This window comes from Tinamus guttatus, unplaced genomic scaffold (genome assembly GCF_059628265.1).
Source record: "Tinamus guttatus ecotype Peru unplaced genomic scaffold, ASM5962826v1 Tinamus_guttatus_pri_ptg000291l, whole genome shotgun sequence".
NCBI lineage: Eukaryota > Metazoa > Chordata > Aves > Tinamiformes > Tinamidae > Tinamus > Tinamus guttatus.
Window position 1 is genome coordinate 2,984,057 of NW_028288825.1, and position 15,786 is coordinate 2,999,842.

Genomic DNA, 15,786 nt, shown 5'->3' on the forward strand with positions numbered 1-15,786 from the left:
GCTGCTGCTGGGAGTGCTGCGGGTGTGAGCACGTACACGGGAATCTGTGCTGGGGTAGTGGCTGTTTCTGAGGGTGCCTCTGTTCTCTTCCTGCAGGAGCTGTGGTGGCTGCGCTGTGGCCCTGGAGTGCTGAGCGTCACTAAAAGAGCCTGAAACGAGTCCCTGTTCTGGCCGTGTTGGACGTAGGGCTCATCGTCAGGGGCTGTACGTGAGGCCTGTTCCTGCCCTCCTAAGCAGGAGCTGCACAGCCTGCAGTGCCTGGCACCAAATAATTACTTTCTCTCTTCCTAGTGACTGTTGGCAGTTTCTTTTTTGATGCTGTTGTGGAAATGGGTCTAAAACAATGAGTAGATTTTAATGGTGGGTAATGTAATGTGCAAAGCTGTACAATTGCTTTGATAGGTCATATAGAGATGCTGTAATAGGATGGAGCTGCCTGTATTCCTGTAATTCCATGAGGTAGATTCCACAGATTGTTGTCAGGCTGATCCCTTGGAATCCATGTTCTGGGACTTCCAAAGGAGGTTATTAAGGTGCTTTAGCTATACAAAGGTGAGGAGTCATGATCAATGTGCCAGGCAGGCATGGAGCTGGTGGTAGGACTTGACTTTGCAACAAGAAGCTTCATAGGAAGATTTGGAAGAATCTTCCTTCTTATAGGGAGATTCGAAAGAAGCAGCTGTAGCCAGAGGGTCATGCAGGAGCACTTCGTGTCTTCAGCAGAGCGTGTACCAAAGAAACTGTCAATGTTTATGTGCAATAAAACACTAGTAAAGTGGAGATTTGTTGGCCGTGTTTCCTTGTTGCGCCTGTGCTGTCCGGGGCTGCCTCTCCGTGCCGGGCAGCCGCTTGCAGGGTTGAGGGGGCGGGAGCGGCCCCCGAACGGGCAGCGAAGAGCGGCGGATGGAGCGGACGCGGCCCCGCGCGAACATGGCGGGCGGCCGCGACGCCATTACTACGCGCCGGAAGTGACCCCCTTCTCCATGGCAACCGGGAGCGCCGGAAGCGGCCGGCACGTTGGGCGGGCAGCATGGCGGCGGCCGCCGGCAGCGCCGTGCGCTTCAAGAGCAAGTGAGGGCCGGGGGGGAGGACGGGCCCGCGGGGAGGCTGGAGGGACCCGGGGAGGGAGGCGGCGAGGCCGGCGGAGCGGGGCCGCCGCCTCTGAGCCGCCGCCGCCCGCGTTTCCCATCTCTTTTAGCTATGCCGTGGAGCGGAGGATCGAGCCGTTCTACAAAGGAGGGCGAGTCCAGGTAGGAAGAGCAACTCCTGTCCCAATATCGGGGTGGGATGGGGGAAGCTAAAGCAGTGACGTGCCCGTTTAAAAATGCCTTCTCTCTCTAGTGCCTTAAATGCTTCCGGTTCTCCTCCTCCCTGCAGGTTAATCGAGATGGAAAGTTCATGTTTTGCCCCTGCGGGATCAAGCTGAACGTAATTGATATAGAAACGGGAGCTCTGCTCCACAGCCTCGAGCAGGTGAGGAGAGCCTGTGTCTGGTGACTTTTGAAACTGCTGGGTATTTTTGAAGCCTCTGAGAATATTTTACCTTAGTTGTCAGCTCTTCTGAGGCCCCTAAGAGTGAGAATTAGATGGGAGGGTGAGAAATGTGTGTGAATTCAGAGTTCATGGTGTTCTCTGTAAGCACGAGGGGAGAGCGGTTGGATATTCTCAAAGGAGGCCTGCAGAAATGTGTCCTGAGAGCCCTCAGAAGCATTGCACAGGGGATTTATCTCTTTTCCTTCCTATCTGCAGGATGATCAAGAGGATATTACTGCCTTCGTTCTCAGCCCTGATGATGAGGTAGACGTTTGTGTTGTTCTTTACTGCTCCTTTGGGCCTCCTGGTGAAGCTGGTGAGCCCTGGAGCCTGCCTGGAGGCACTGCCCGTTTCCAGAGGTCTCAGCACAGAGTCATCGGGCGCTTCCATCTGGCTTCCAGTCCAGGTTGAACTTGGGCATTGGAAAGATCCCTGCATTTTTGTTTATTTACAACTGGGGATAGCAAACAGATTCAGGGACAAAAGTACCATTTAATCAATTTTATATGCGTGTGTAGCGCCTGCGTTAGCTGATACTTCATTTACACTTAGTTATTCGTGGCTCTGTTCACGTATCCGCGCGTGCGCAGACATGCTGCATAAAACCCACTCAAAAATCACTTGCTTTGTGCTGCTTTTGGGTAGATCCTCGTGACGGGGAGCCGAGCCCTGTTGCTGAAGCAGTGGGACTGGCGAGAGAACAAGTGTGCCCGCACGTGGAAGGCGGTGCACGTGGCGCCCGTCGCTGCCATGGCCTTCGACTGCACCTCGACGCTGCTGGCCACAGGTACAGCCCTGCTGCTTGGCACGCCACGGGGCTGCCCGGGGGGCTCTTGCATGATGTCAATAACTTAGCCCGGTTTGACACGGTGTGATTTAGCAGCCTGTTAAATTCAGGCAAAATCGGAGAGATTTTTGCCTGCGTAGTCTATCAAGATACCACATCTAACAATATTCTAATATTCTACTTACCAAAATATGTTAATTAATTAAATGTTAAGTGTAAAGTAGTCCCTGAGCTCCTTTTGATGTTGATGGTTGTTACAGGTTTCATTTTACTCTTTGCTGCTTTTGTAATCTGTGATTTTTTACAATTGCTGACATCCTGGACCTCTTGTGCTCTCCTTACTTCAATCCTTTATGCCCTTCTTTTCCAAGGTGGCTGTGACAGCACCATTAAGATCTGGGATATGATCAAGCAGTACTGCACTCACAACCTAAAAGGATCTTCAGGAGTTGTACAGTAAGGACAAATCATAGTTTTCAGCCGTTTCTTTTGCCTGGGGCCAAAATAAAGGATATCACAGAAAGGCTCCCAAGAATAGTTCAGGAGTCGGACTATTATCCTCTACTTTTGATTCATGTGGGTGCTAATGATGCCATGGGGAAAATGAGGGACGTCAAGCAAGACTTCAGAGCCCTAGGGATGGCCATCAAAGGTACAGGTGCCCAGGTGGTGTTCTCCTCCATTCTGCCAACGAGGGGAATGGACTCAAGGAGGAGAAGGCGAATATGGCAGCTAAACAACTGGCTGCGCCGCTGGACCTGGCAACAGGGTTTCGGCTTCTACGACCATGGGTCTCTGTTTGATGACCAACAGCTAGTGGGGAACGATGGTACTCATCTTAGCAAGAGGGGCACACGTCTCTTTGCAAAAAGGCTGGCCAACCTGGTTAGGAGGGCTTTAAACTAGGCAAGAAGGGGGAAGGGGAGTGGCACACTGACGCGGCAAGCAGTACCGCACAGCCCAGGTCAGATGGCGCCCAGCGGGAGTATGGTAGTGGGGAAGTGAGGATAGGAAATGATCACGGAGGGTCCTCTTTCGCCCCTCCTGGGAAACCTGTGGCCTCTGTTGCTTCCCTGAAATGCCTGTATACCAATGCGCGAAGCATGGGGAATAAGCAGGATGAACTGGAGATCTGTGTGCGGTCCCAGCGTCATGATCTCATCGGAATCACAGAGACGTGGTGGGATAGCTCGCACGACTGGAGCGCTGCCATGGAAGGCTATGTGCTCTTTAGGAAGGACAGGCTGGGAAGGCGAGGTGGTGGAGTTGCTCTTTATGTGAGAGAGCAACTGGAATGCATGGAGCTCAACCTGGGAGTCGAGGATGAGCGAGTTGAGAGCTTGTGGGTAAGGATTAGAGGGCAGGCTAATGTGGGAGACACTGTGGTGGGTGTCTGCTACCGGCCACCTGACCAGGACGAGGAGGTTGATGAGGCCTTCTATAGGCAGCTGGATGTTGCCTCACGGTCACAGGCCCTGGTTCTCATGGGGGACTTCAACTATCCCGACATCAACTGGGAGGACAACACAGCCAGGCATAAGCAGTCCTGGAGGTTCCTGCAGAGCGTCGACGATAACTTTTTGACGCAGGTTGTGGAGGAGCCGACGAGGAGAGGTGGGCTACTGGACCTCGTGCTATCAAATATGGAGGGCCTAGTAGGAGATGTTAAGGTGGGGGGTAGCCTCGGCTGCAGTGACCATGAGTTGGTGGAGTTCAGGATTCAACGAGGAGGAGGCAGGGCTGTAAGTAGCCTTGCGACGATGGACTTCAGGAGGGCCAACTTTAGCCTCTTCAGAGACCTCCTCGGTAGAATCCCATGGGCTAGTGCTCTAGAAGGCAGGGGGGCCCAAGAGAGCTGGTTAGTTTTCAAGCGGCACTTCCTCCACGCCCAGCAACAGTGCATCCCTGTGTGTAGGAAGGGAGGCAGAGGGGGCAGGCGACCTGCGTGGATGAGCCGGGAGCTTGTGGCAATGCTCAAGCAGAAGGCAGCGGTATACAGAATGTGGAAAAAAGGACAGGCCCCCTGGGAGAAATACAGGAACGTAGTCAGGGAGTGCAGAGATGCGACAAGGATAGCTAAGGCACGTCTGGAAGGCAAGCTGGCAAGGGACGTTAAAAATAACAAAAAAAAATTCTTCAAATACATTAACAGCAAAAGGAAGATCAGGGAGAACGTGGGTCCGCTGGAGGACGGGATGGGCACCTTGGTTACAAATAACACAGAAAAAGCAGAGTTGCTCAATGCCTTCTTTGCTTCGGTGTTTACCAAGGGCAGCCCTTTAGAGCCCCAGGCCCTAGAGGCAAGAGAAGAAGCGGGTGGAGAGGAAGACTTGCCCTGGGTAGAGGAAGATTGGGTCAGAGAGCACCTAAGGAACCTCGATACCCACAAATCCATGGGCCCTGATGGGATGCACCCCAGAGTGCTGCGGGAGCTGGCAGATGCCATAGCTAAGCCGCTCTCCATCATCTTTGAAAGATCCTGGAGAACGGGGGAGGTGCCGGAAGACTGGAAGAAGGCCAATGTCACGCCAGTCTTCAAAAAAGGCAAGAAGGAGGACCCAGGCAACTACAGGCCAGTCAGCCTCACCTCCGTCCCCGGAAAAGTGATGGAACGGCTCATACTGGCTGTTGTCTCCAGGCACATGGAGGACAAGAAGGTGCTCAAGAGTAGTCAGCATGGATTCACCAAGGGAAAATCTTGCCTGACTAACCTGATAGCCTTCTATGATGAAATGACCGGCCGGATAGACGAGGGGAGAGCGGTGGATGTCGTCTATCTCGACTTCACCAAGGCTTTTGACACCGTCCCTCACAACATCCTCCTGGGCAAGCTCCGGAAGTGTGGGATAGATGAGTGGACAGTGAGATGGATTAGGAACTGGCTGGATGGCAGGGCCCAGAGAGTGGTGATCAGCGGTGCAGAGTCTAGTTGGAGGCCTGTGGCTAGTGGGGTCCCCCAGGGGTCAGTCCTTGGTCCAGTCCTGTTCAATTTATTCATCAATGACCTGGATGAAGGCACAGAGTGCTCCCTCAGCAAGTTTGCTGATGATACCAAACTGGGAGGAGTAGCCGATACCCCAGAGGGCTGTGCTGCCATCCAGAGGGACCTGGACAGACTGGACAACTGGGCGGTGAAAAACCTCATGCAGTTCAACAAGGCCAAGTGCAAGGTCCTGCACCTGGGGAGGAATAACCCCAGACACCAGTACAGGCTGGGGACCAAGCTTGTGGAGAGCAGCTCTGCGGAGAAAGACCTGGGTGTCATGGTGGACGACAAGTTGACCATGAGGCAGCAGTGTGCCCTCGTGGCCAAAAAGGCCAATGGGATCCTGGGCTGCATTAAGAAGAGCGTCTCCAGCAGGTCGAGGGAGGTGATCCTGCCCCTCTACTCAGCCCTGGTGAGGCCGCATCTGGAGTACTGTGTCCAGTTCTGGGCTCCACAGTACAAGAGGGATGTGGAGCTGCTGGAGAGAGTCCAGCGCAGGGCTACAAGGATGATCAGGGGCCTGGAACATCTGCCCTATGAGGAGAGGCTGAGGGAGCTGGGCCTGTTCAGCCTGGAGAAGAGAAGGCTGAGAGGGGATCTAATCAGTGTATATAAATACCTCAAGGGAGGGAGTGCAGAGGACGGTCATGGTATCTTTTCAGTGGTGGCCACTGATAGGACTAGAGGAAATGGCCGGAAACTGAAACATCAAAAATTCCATAGGAACTTAAGGAAAAATTTCTTAACAGTGAGGGTGACAGAGCACTGGAACAGGCTGCCCAGAGAGGTTGTGGAGTCTCCTTCTCTGGAGATCTTCAAAACCCGCTTGGATGCAGTCCTGTGCCACGTGCTTTAGGTGTCCCTGCGTATGCAGGGGGGTTGGACTAGATGATCTCTAGAGGTCCCTTCCAACCCTAAGCATTCTATGATTCTATGATTCTATGATTCTGTTCCTCTGGTGTTAGTGTGATGCATGTGTGTAGAATATATGTTTGAATATTAGGCCAATGCTGTGCGGATGTCAGATAGCTTATTCCTGCCGTGTTCAAGGCTGTCTGTATCTCTCTCTGTCTAGCCTGGTTGAGTTCCACCCTGATATTTCACGCCTGCAACTTTTCTCCTCCTCAATGGACTATAAAATCCGAATCTGGGACCTGAATTCCAGCAAGTGTGTTGCTGTGTTGAGTGGCCATTTCAGTGCTGTCACCTCCCTGGCTTTTGCTGCCGATAAAGATACACTCATCAGGTAAAAACTTGTAGCCTTTTTGTCCCTTTCACCCTGCCTCCTGCAAAAACAGGGCACTTGTGTGATGCCTGGGAAGTTTGTCCTTTGAGGGGACAGATCCTCGCTGAAGCTGCTCACTGCCAGCCTGGCAGTGGAGAAGTGATCAAGGCTTTTGGTGCCTGTGTTTTGGTGACAATATTCTGCCACTGCGCGGAAGGCTGGGGTCTTTTGTTGAACTCCCTTCAAAACTGAGCTTGAGTTGAATAGCTTTGACACTGAAACTCTCCTTTAACTTGCAGTTCTGGCCGTGATAAAATCTGCATGGTGTGGAGCCTGAAAACCGGAGAAAGCAAACGAACCATCCCTGTCTATGAGGTGAACTCACACTGCATCAGTTCTTTTGAGATCCTTTGTTGTTTCTAGGTCGCTGTTCCCATGAGGTTTCTTTCTCTTTAAGTTTCTGTATATCGTGAGATGGGGCTTTGTTTCCTTTGTACTTTACGGAAGTCATCGAACTCTGCTCCAAAGCTGTTTATTTTCATTCTCTCTTTGCTCAGCGGAGTCATTTCTGGGGAGCATGAGAACATGCTGCCCCTGCCTTCGTTTTCCCGGTGTCAGAAGCAAGGACAGTCACGAGGAAACTCTATTCTCGTGTTGTCTGCCTGCCTAGCTGGGGACTGAGGAGTGTGGGGTGATTGTGCCTGTTGAAACAGGACTCCAGTGCCTCCAGTCTCAGCCAGTGCTTGGCCAACTCTCTTGCAGAGTGTGGAAGCTGCTGTTCTCTTGCCTGAAAATGGAGACTTCTCTCAGCTGGGTGTGAAGAACCAAGGCTTGCACTTCCTCACGGCTGGCAGCAAAGGTGAGTGTTGTGCCATGCCCTTGCCCAATCGAGAGGCTGAGGAAGGATGGTCCTATGACAGACTTAACTGATTTAAAAAGTTTGATTTAAACTGAAGAAGAAAATGTTTCTGACCCTTCACACCACTGTATTTGTAACAGCTAGCTGTCTTGCCTTAAAGCTCTGTAGCTTTTTTCAGGCCAGAGCTTGTTTTGATATCAACTGGATGATCATTATCAAAAACAATGGCTCCGATGGATAATTTATTGGATAATTTATATCGTTATTTGTGTTAGGTGTCCTGAAAATCTGGGAAGCTGCCACAGCTGCCTGTGTGTTTACCCAGGCTGTGCCCTTTGAGCCTGTGGAATCCAAGGAGGAGGCCAGTGAGCGCAGTCTGACCCACTGCATGTTTGTGCCTGGGAGGAATCAGTTTGTCACCGTGTCCATGGAACACAACATTGTTTTATACGATGCTCAAACTCTCCAGCTCAGGAAGCAGGTAACAATCTTCCTTCTCCCTCTTCCTGTTCTTTTATCCACATCTCAGGATCATCTCTGCTTCTGGTGACAGCTTTTGTCCAAGACTTCCCTTTCTTCCCTTGGAGCTGTTTCTTGTTTCCTATATGTATTTACAAGGCATAAAGCCAGTTTCACTAGTGGGATTGTCTGAAGGAATGTTGCAGCAAAACAAACATAGACAAATGAAAAACACAGAATAGGCCTAGCCAGAAGTCCATTCTGTGCTCTGGCTTCAGTATTAAATAAAAGGTCACATTAATGCAGACTCAGTACTTCTCTAACTAGCTGACTCCTGAATGGGTGCTAAACTGTTTCCAAATCCTCAGTTTGCAGGTTACAACGACGAGGTTCTGGATGTGAAGTTCCTTGGGCCTGGTGATTCGCACATTGTTGTGGCTACCAACAGCCCTCAGCTGAAAGTGTTTGAACTAGCAACATCCCACTGCCAGATCCTGTATGGCCACACAGGTGTGGGGCAGCTCTGCTGGGGGTGCAAGGGGGACCTGAAGGTGTTTCTGTGCCTGGCTTCCCTCTGCCAATGGTTGTGTGGAGACTGAAGTCCTTGAGTTCTCTGGAACAGCATCACAGCAGCGTGGCAGTGATAGGAGAAAGCATATAGCCATATTTATTCTGATTTTGTAAACCAGAGCCTGCCTTTTCCAGCTGTATCAGCTTGGTCCCTTGTACTAGCAGAGAGATATCTTTAAATTAGAGTTAAAGATATAGCATTAACTCTGGAGGCTGTTTTGTGGCGACAGCTGATTGACATCAATGCCATAAACAGCGTGTCACTTTGTAACACAGGCAGATACAGTCTGAAGTGTGAGCTGTGTGCCCCAATCAGCAAGCAATAGACTCCACATAATCATGCATTTCTGTTGTCCAATTATGCTTTATGTTCAGCTGTTTTTTCTCATCTGTTTAGAAACGATTCTTGCCTTGGATGTCTTCAGAAAAGGCCTGATGTTTGTAAGCTGTGCTAAGGTATAGAAGCTTATTTCTTCATTGAATGAAGCTTTTTAATTCTAGTGATCTTTATGGGTAGCTTTCCTGCTCCTTTTTGGTGATCTGGAAAGGGCTTTTGTTCAGATGGAATTTCCGGTCTGCTATGTTCCCAAAATACAAGGTCCTACCACTATCCTTTTCTTAATATTATTCCTGGGAAAATACTGATTGACTGTACTTTAGTAGCTTGAAAGGAAATGTCTCGTTTTCCAAGTTTTTCTTGCTCTTATGTTGGGAGTTTGGAGATCTCATTAGCAAGAGACTGATGGGGGCTGTGGGTCAGATAAAGTACTGGAAGAAAAGGTGCCAGCTGGCCCAGTGTGCTCAGAGTTAACCTGCAAGCTGCAGTGCAGCCTGCTTGGGCCTGCCCTGAGGAATGCAGGCCCAGGTTCTAGCCAGGCTCATGGGTGTAGGAAGTGCATGAGACTGATCACTTGTCAGAAAAACACAACAGTTTCTCATCTTTGACTACAGGATAAAAGTCTTCGAGTCTGGCGGATGAGCAAAGATGGAAAAGTGACCTGTGTAGCCGAAGGACTGGGCCACGCACACGTGGTGGGCACTGTCTCTTGCTCAAGGTAATAATGATGGGGCAGAGCTGCCTTTGCCAGCACGAAGTGTGCCTGCCGTGCTGATTCCTTGGGGAATGCCTGCCTCTGAAGCATGCTCTTCATCACTGCTGGGCTTTGAGCTTGAAGGAAAGGTTTTCAGATGCACTTCATTGACCTTACACTTCTGTTAGTGTTGCTTCTGTTTGTCTTAGGGAATAGCAGCAGGATAGATAGATTGGTAAAACCCGAGTGAATCGGAGAGGAAGGGGAGGGAGAACAGAGAATGTCAATATTAAGGTGCTTGTTTGAACAGTGTGTTTGTTAGTCAGCTCTTCTTTCTTGCTGCCTGTAGTTTTGAAGGCCAGCTTGCCTGTTCAAGAGTGCAACATACCTGAGTGTGTAAATGGAGAGCTGGGAGTGCTATTAAATGTCTGAGTCACTGGAGGCTGTCACAGGAACATGAAAGTGAGCTCGAAAAATCACTCAAGTGCTTTGTTTAACATCCCAGCAGAGTGACTGAACATGTGTAGGTTCTGGTAGGAGAAGGAAGAGAAGGCTTTTCTTCTGCATGAATAAAGCCACTGTCTTCCTTCCTTACACTTGGCACTTCTTTTCCTTATACTTTTCAGATTGAAAGAAAGCTTCGTAGTGACGAGCAGCCAGGACTGCACAATAAAAATCTGGAATATCCCCGAGTCCCTCACGTCCAAAGCAAAAGCCGCCTTGATCTCCAGTCCAGAAACCCTTCATGCCCAAGTGACTGAGAGAGGTCATGACAAGGTACAGCTTTACCAGACCTGAAAACGGACAGAAATATCTCTAGTAAATCTGGGTGCTTAATGTTAACACGGAGCTTGCAAGTAAAGTTCAGGATTGGTTGAGATAGATGGTGGTGTAGGCGATGGGAAAACCCTGACACTTCAGGAAAGGAAACTGAGGACTTGCTTCGAAGGTGAAGACCAGAGATTCCCATCTGGAGCTGCTTGCAGATCTATGTCTCTCTCATTTTTAGCTACTTTTTTTGTGAACCTCAATTCTCTTTTCTCTTCACACCTCCACTCAATGGGCTGCAGCCTTTCTCTTCTCCTTTTCTCAAAAGTAAAACAACTCAGAATGTCTTCCATTTTTTTTTATTGGCGGGGTGATTGTTGGCAGTTTGTCCATTTCCTAGCTTACTAGGAATGAGCAGTCCCATGAGTTAGCTCCAAAACAGGTAAAAGCCCAGCAATTTGAGGACCTGAGAATAGCTGATGAAACATTGACACTAACATCCTTCCTCCTTGCTTGTACACTGAATTTTCTAATGTTCAGTAACAACAGAACAATCTAATGTGCTTTGTACTCTGTCCTCATACGCCTTTTCCAGGATATAAACAGTGTGGCAGTGTCTCCAAATGACAAGCTCATCGCCACAGGCTCCCAGGATCGGCTGGCCAAGCTGTGGTCCTGCTCCGATTGCTCCTTGCTGGGTGTCTTCACTGGCCATAAGCGTGGAATCTGGTGCGTGCAGTTCTCCCCGGTGGATCAGGTCCTGGCCACCTCTTCTGCAGATGGGACACTGAAGCTTTGGGGCCTTCAGGACTTCAGCTGTCTGAAGGTAATAAAGTCACACTGCTCCTTGTTCCAGGAAAACCTGGCATAACATGAGGATTGATTAAGGCGTTAGAGCTGAGGCAGTGCATTTGATCCCCTTAGAGAGGCTTGTCTTTGAAAAGCCTGGCAACAGCTCTTCTGAATTTCCTGTTTTCCAGACTTTTGAAGGTCACGATGCCTCTGTACTGAAGATCATTTTTGTAAGCCGGGGCACACAGCTGCTTAGCAGGTAAGTCAGTACACTAAAAAAGGTGTTAAAACTAATCAGAAAGGGAATATCTTAGCTGATCTAAGCAGCAAGGGAGCAGAGTCGTGAATGATGGATTTTGTTTTGGAATATCTGATAAAATCCCATGTCTCTGCTAAGCTTTTTACATGGACTGACTTATCTTCCTCTAGTTCTGCAGTTATGCTGCAGATTCCAGTCACCTCCGCTGGCACTGCTGAGCCAGTGACTTATATTACAGCTGGGCAGAGCTAAGGGTGCATCTCGCCCCTCTGGCAAGGGAAAAGCAGCCAGAGGTAAACAGTTAGAATTGGAACCTGCAAGAGCTGGTTCTCTGGCTAGAAGCAGGAAATTACATAGCTTTTGTGGGCCTCAGTTTGTCCCCTGTGCTGCCTTTCCTTGTGGAAAAGCTGAAATATGAGAGACTGAAATATTGGAACTTATGGTGAAATGTAGGTAACAGGGTTTTCCAAGAAGGATTCATTGAGGAAAGCTTAATACTGGGAAGTGTGTCTTGTTTGGAATGAGAATTAATAACATAGTGCCTTTTCATGGTATTGGAGAGCTGCTGCTGGGCCCTGCTTCAAAGCTATATGGCTTGAGGTGCTTAAGCTCTCTTGACATTTGTGGTTAATTTTAATCCCATTTTGCTGAAGGCAATGAAATAAGAACTGTTTATTCAGTACTAGAGGCAGGGCAGACTAAGGATGGCTCTATGTAATGTTCCTCTGAGTTAGTTCTGTTTTTCCTTTGTCTTCCAAAAGTGGTTCCGATGGCCTCTTAAAACTCTGGACAATTAAAACGAATGAGTGTGTGAAAACATTAGATGGTCATGAAGATAAAATCTGGGGTCTTCATTCCAACAAGCAAGACGACATGGTGGTGTCGGGATCCAGCGACTCCTGCATCACGCTGTGGAAGGTACCATACGGAGCCCCCGGCCCTCCTCGAGGCTGCTAGTCAGGATGCAGTGCAGAGAGCAGGATCCCCCTGGTTTGTTCCTAACCCTGTTCCAGCCTGACACGTGCACTCCTCATTTCCTGCCCTTGCAATTGGGTCAGTAAGGTGTATCTTGATTTCTTTGATTTGGCTACAACCAGACAGTGTCATAAAGAGACCAGCAGATGGGCCTTAGCCTGCCCAAGCACTAGTTCGAAGGGTCATGTGGAAGTTGCAAGTTGATAGATTCAGCAATTATTTGACCTGAAGATCTTTTTACAAAACACAAATCTTAGAATCATTTGATGGCTAAACAAAAATGCCTCTGTATTAAAGCAAGATTTGACATGATTGTATTCTGATTTGTTAAAGGATGTCACTGAAATTGAACAGCAAGAGGCACAAGCTAAGCAGGAAGAGCAGATTATGAAGTAAGTGGATCCTGGGCAGTGGTGGGCTGTGAAAAGGCAAATTCTTCACAGTGAGACTGTCCACAGTTGGTCATCCATTTCCTTCTACTCCATGGATTCTGTCACGTAGCTATTTCGATTATATCAAATCACAGTCATCTCTTCATCTGTCTCGTAATTTATCTTTAGTTACTGTAAATCCTTGCTATAATACTGTCAGCTGATAATCTTAGTTTCATGTTTATAAACTGAGATAAGCCAAGTCAAACTGATGAAACCTATTATCATTCATTTCCTCATGCATCAGCCAGTACTAAATGACTCGGAGAGTCCTTGTATGTGCCAGGGTAATTATCTGCACAATGAGGGCAAAGAAGTGTTGTTTGGAAAGTGGTATTAATTTCTTGGCACTGAATTTCTGCATGTTCTTATTGCCAAGTCTACTTTCTGCATAGCATTTTGTTCCACAGGCCAAATATTCCTCTGACATTTTCTTGATCCTGAATTGTTTTTCAGAGAACAAGAACTTTCTAACCTTCTCCATGAGAAAAGATATCTCAAAGCTTTAGGACTAGCAATCTCTCTGGATCGTCCACACACAGTGTTGATGGTGGTCAAAGGTGAGTCCATGCCAAGTTCTGAAGGCATTTTCTGCCTCTCACCTTCCAAAACGTCTCTTCCAGGTAGGTGAGGACTACAAAACCTAACTGTCTGACAACCTATGTGTTCTCTTTCTCATATCACTACCATTCCTTAGGTGAAATCAATGCTCTTGCTGCCACTACTAAGTCTCCCTGCTCTCAACTAGTGGGTGCATCTCAGAAGAAATCCAACACAGCAGGGACATGAGAAGTCACTGTTTTCCGAGTGTGACAAACACAGCTGATTGCTGAGGAGCACTAGTCTCGCATTGCAAGTCAAGCCAGCTTTCATTCCTGGGGTAGCAAGTAGCACCCAGAATTTAGACACTTACTGTTATTTAACTCTGCCTGGAGTCTGGGCTCATTTAAGAAACTGGCTCCTGTGTGACGGGCTCTGAGCAACACTCTGGGTGTCAGGGTGGCTGGTGGCTTTAGCTGCTCGCAAGCTGAGCTCTGCACAGAGATGCAGTGAGATGGCAAGAGTTTTGTCTCTGTGGTGCACGGTCAGACGGATAAGACAGCACGTCAGGGGCCACCCTTGTGCCTGAGAAAGCCCGTGCCAACAGAGGAGTGTTCATTGCATCCTGACACACTTGCGGATTTGGAAGAGCCAGGAGGGAGTCTTCAGCCTGTGTATGTGGAGTGTGCTGACCTCTGTGCCCGCAGGTTCTTGCAACAGGACTGTGTGCTATTTCCTGCAGGATCCTCAGTGTGGGAGGAGATCATGGATCTTGCTCTTGAATCTGAATTCTTATTCTTCCCCTGCCCTCTTCATTTCTATTTTGCAGCCATCCTCAAGGAAGTCGATGGGAGGAAGCACTTGGAAGAGAACATCCTTCGGCTACGAAAGGATCAAAAAGGTTTGTTGCAACCTGATTTCTTTGCTAAAGGCTTGTTTGAGGAGCTATTTTCTCAACTGAAATTAGGAGAATCCCTAGATTCACCTTTCACTCACAAACTCCCAGTGCTGCTGCCCAGGACCAGGCTCTTTGCTCTGGTGCTGTCCATGGCAAATGCCAGGAGTTGCCGTGAGCTTGTGGGGCTCCTCAGCCACCGGCATGGCCTGTCCCTGGGCTCTCTTACTGCAGCAGCAGAGTGTCCTGCAGTGGGACACGAGTGCACTGAGCACTAATGCACAAAGTCATGCCTCCCATGCACCAAAATGTGCTAAATCTGCTTTCCTTCTGTCACAGCTGCCGAAAGGGCACCTTACCTGATCACCCCCTTCTTTAGGGCATCCCTGTGACAGCCCAGAGCGGGTTCTCCGTGTAGCTCTAACCTCTCCGGGCTCCTCAGTCATGGTGCTTGGGAGCTGAACTCGCTAGGGCAGGAGAGGTGCTTCCTAACCCGACCTCTCTCCATGGAGCCGGGCACAAATCGTCTCCTTCCTCCGCAGAGGCCGTGTTAGCCTTCCTGGTGACGTGGAACACGAACTCACGGAACTGCCACGAGGCCCAGGCCGTCATTGAAATCCTCCTGAAGCACGAGACCCCCGACTGCCTCCTGCAGTACTCGGGCATCAAGGCTGCCGTGGAGTCCCTGCTGCCCTACACGGGTGAGTCCCAACGGGGAGCTCCAGCCGCAGGGCAGCAGCTTGGAGCTGTCGGGAGCTCGGAGCTGGCGCTGCCCGTGGTGGAAAGCCTCGAGCTTCGCTGTGCGGGGCCTCAACTGCCCTCTGCTCCTCCAAGCTCTCACCCCACGAGTTCTGTTACCTTCATCCTGGCACTGCAGGGTTATCGGCCCTTCCTGGCCTCTTTACTAACGCTGACAAATGTGTTTTCGCAGCCTGTGAGACTGAGGTCTCCTGTGCTGTGGATGTTCCCAGCTTGCCCTGGTCTAACAGGATAATGCTGCACACCCTTCACATGCTGAACTTCCCCTTCCCTGGTGCCAACCAGTAGTTTTCTCTCCCTGCAGAGCGACATTTCCAGCGACTGAGCCGCCTGCTCGAGGCCTCCATGTTCATTGATTTCATGTGGCAAAACATGAAGCTGGCTGACGTGTCCCAGCAGGAGGATATGACTCTCTGACCCCTCTCCTGCCAGCTGCCTCCTCCTGAGGGGAGAGCTGGACCCCTCGTGGCCAACCCTGGCCAGCTGTCCCACCATGCGCGGCAACAGAATCTGTATTTTTTATAATAATTTTCTTAAAGTCTGTTTTAAATTTTTAAACAGACCAGTGTCTCTCTCGAGACTCTTTGGGGAGGAGGGGATGGTCCATCCTTTGTTCAGGCTGTGGCTTCCCGTTATATTTTGAACCCCCTGAGTTTTGATGTATCTTCCCCTGCAGCCTCCTGCCCGTTGCAGGAAGGGCTACTTAGAGGGAGAGACAGATCCGGGCTCCCACGGAGCCTTCCTTGGAGCTTCCACGTCCCCTGTGATAAGGTGGGATCCCTGCCTGCTCCTGGAGTGTTCAAAGCCCAGCTAGGCTGTGGGTTGGGCTCAGTTTTGTGTCCAAGCCCTGACACGAGTCTTTGCTGGGGCCCAATGTGCCCTGGTCCGGAGCAGATCTCACCCTGCCCATGAAGGGG

At 49.8% G+C, this 15,786-nt stretch overlaps 1 protein-coding gene across 1 annotated transcript; it reads left to right on the forward strand.

The window, feature by feature from the left end:
* Window positions 1–1,026: 1,026 nt before the first annotated feature.
* TBL3 (transducin beta like 3) lies at window positions 1,027–15,289 on the forward strand. Its single transcript, XM_010215264.2, has 22 exons — window positions 1,027–1,071; window positions 1,199–1,250; window positions 1,378–1,473; window positions 1,750–1,797; window positions 2,179–2,320; window positions 2,692–2,776; window positions 6,382–6,552; window positions 6,831–6,906; window positions 7,294–7,390; window positions 7,666–7,871; window positions 8,218–8,359; window positions 8,817–8,875; window positions 9,371–9,474; window positions 10,077–10,227; window positions 10,814–11,044; window positions 11,199–11,269; window positions 12,031–12,187; window positions 12,578–12,636; window positions 13,132–13,235; window positions 14,045–14,116; window positions 14,653–14,811; window positions 15,174–15,289. The coding sequence occupies exons 1-22, from the start codon at window positions 1,031–1,033 to the stop codon at window positions 15,284–15,286; spliced, it is 2,436 nt and encodes an 811-aa protein (XP_010213566.2). The 5' UTR covers window positions 1,027–1,030; the 3' UTR covers window positions 15,287–15,289.
* The last annotated feature ends 497 nt before the right edge of the window (window positions 15,290–15,786 follow it).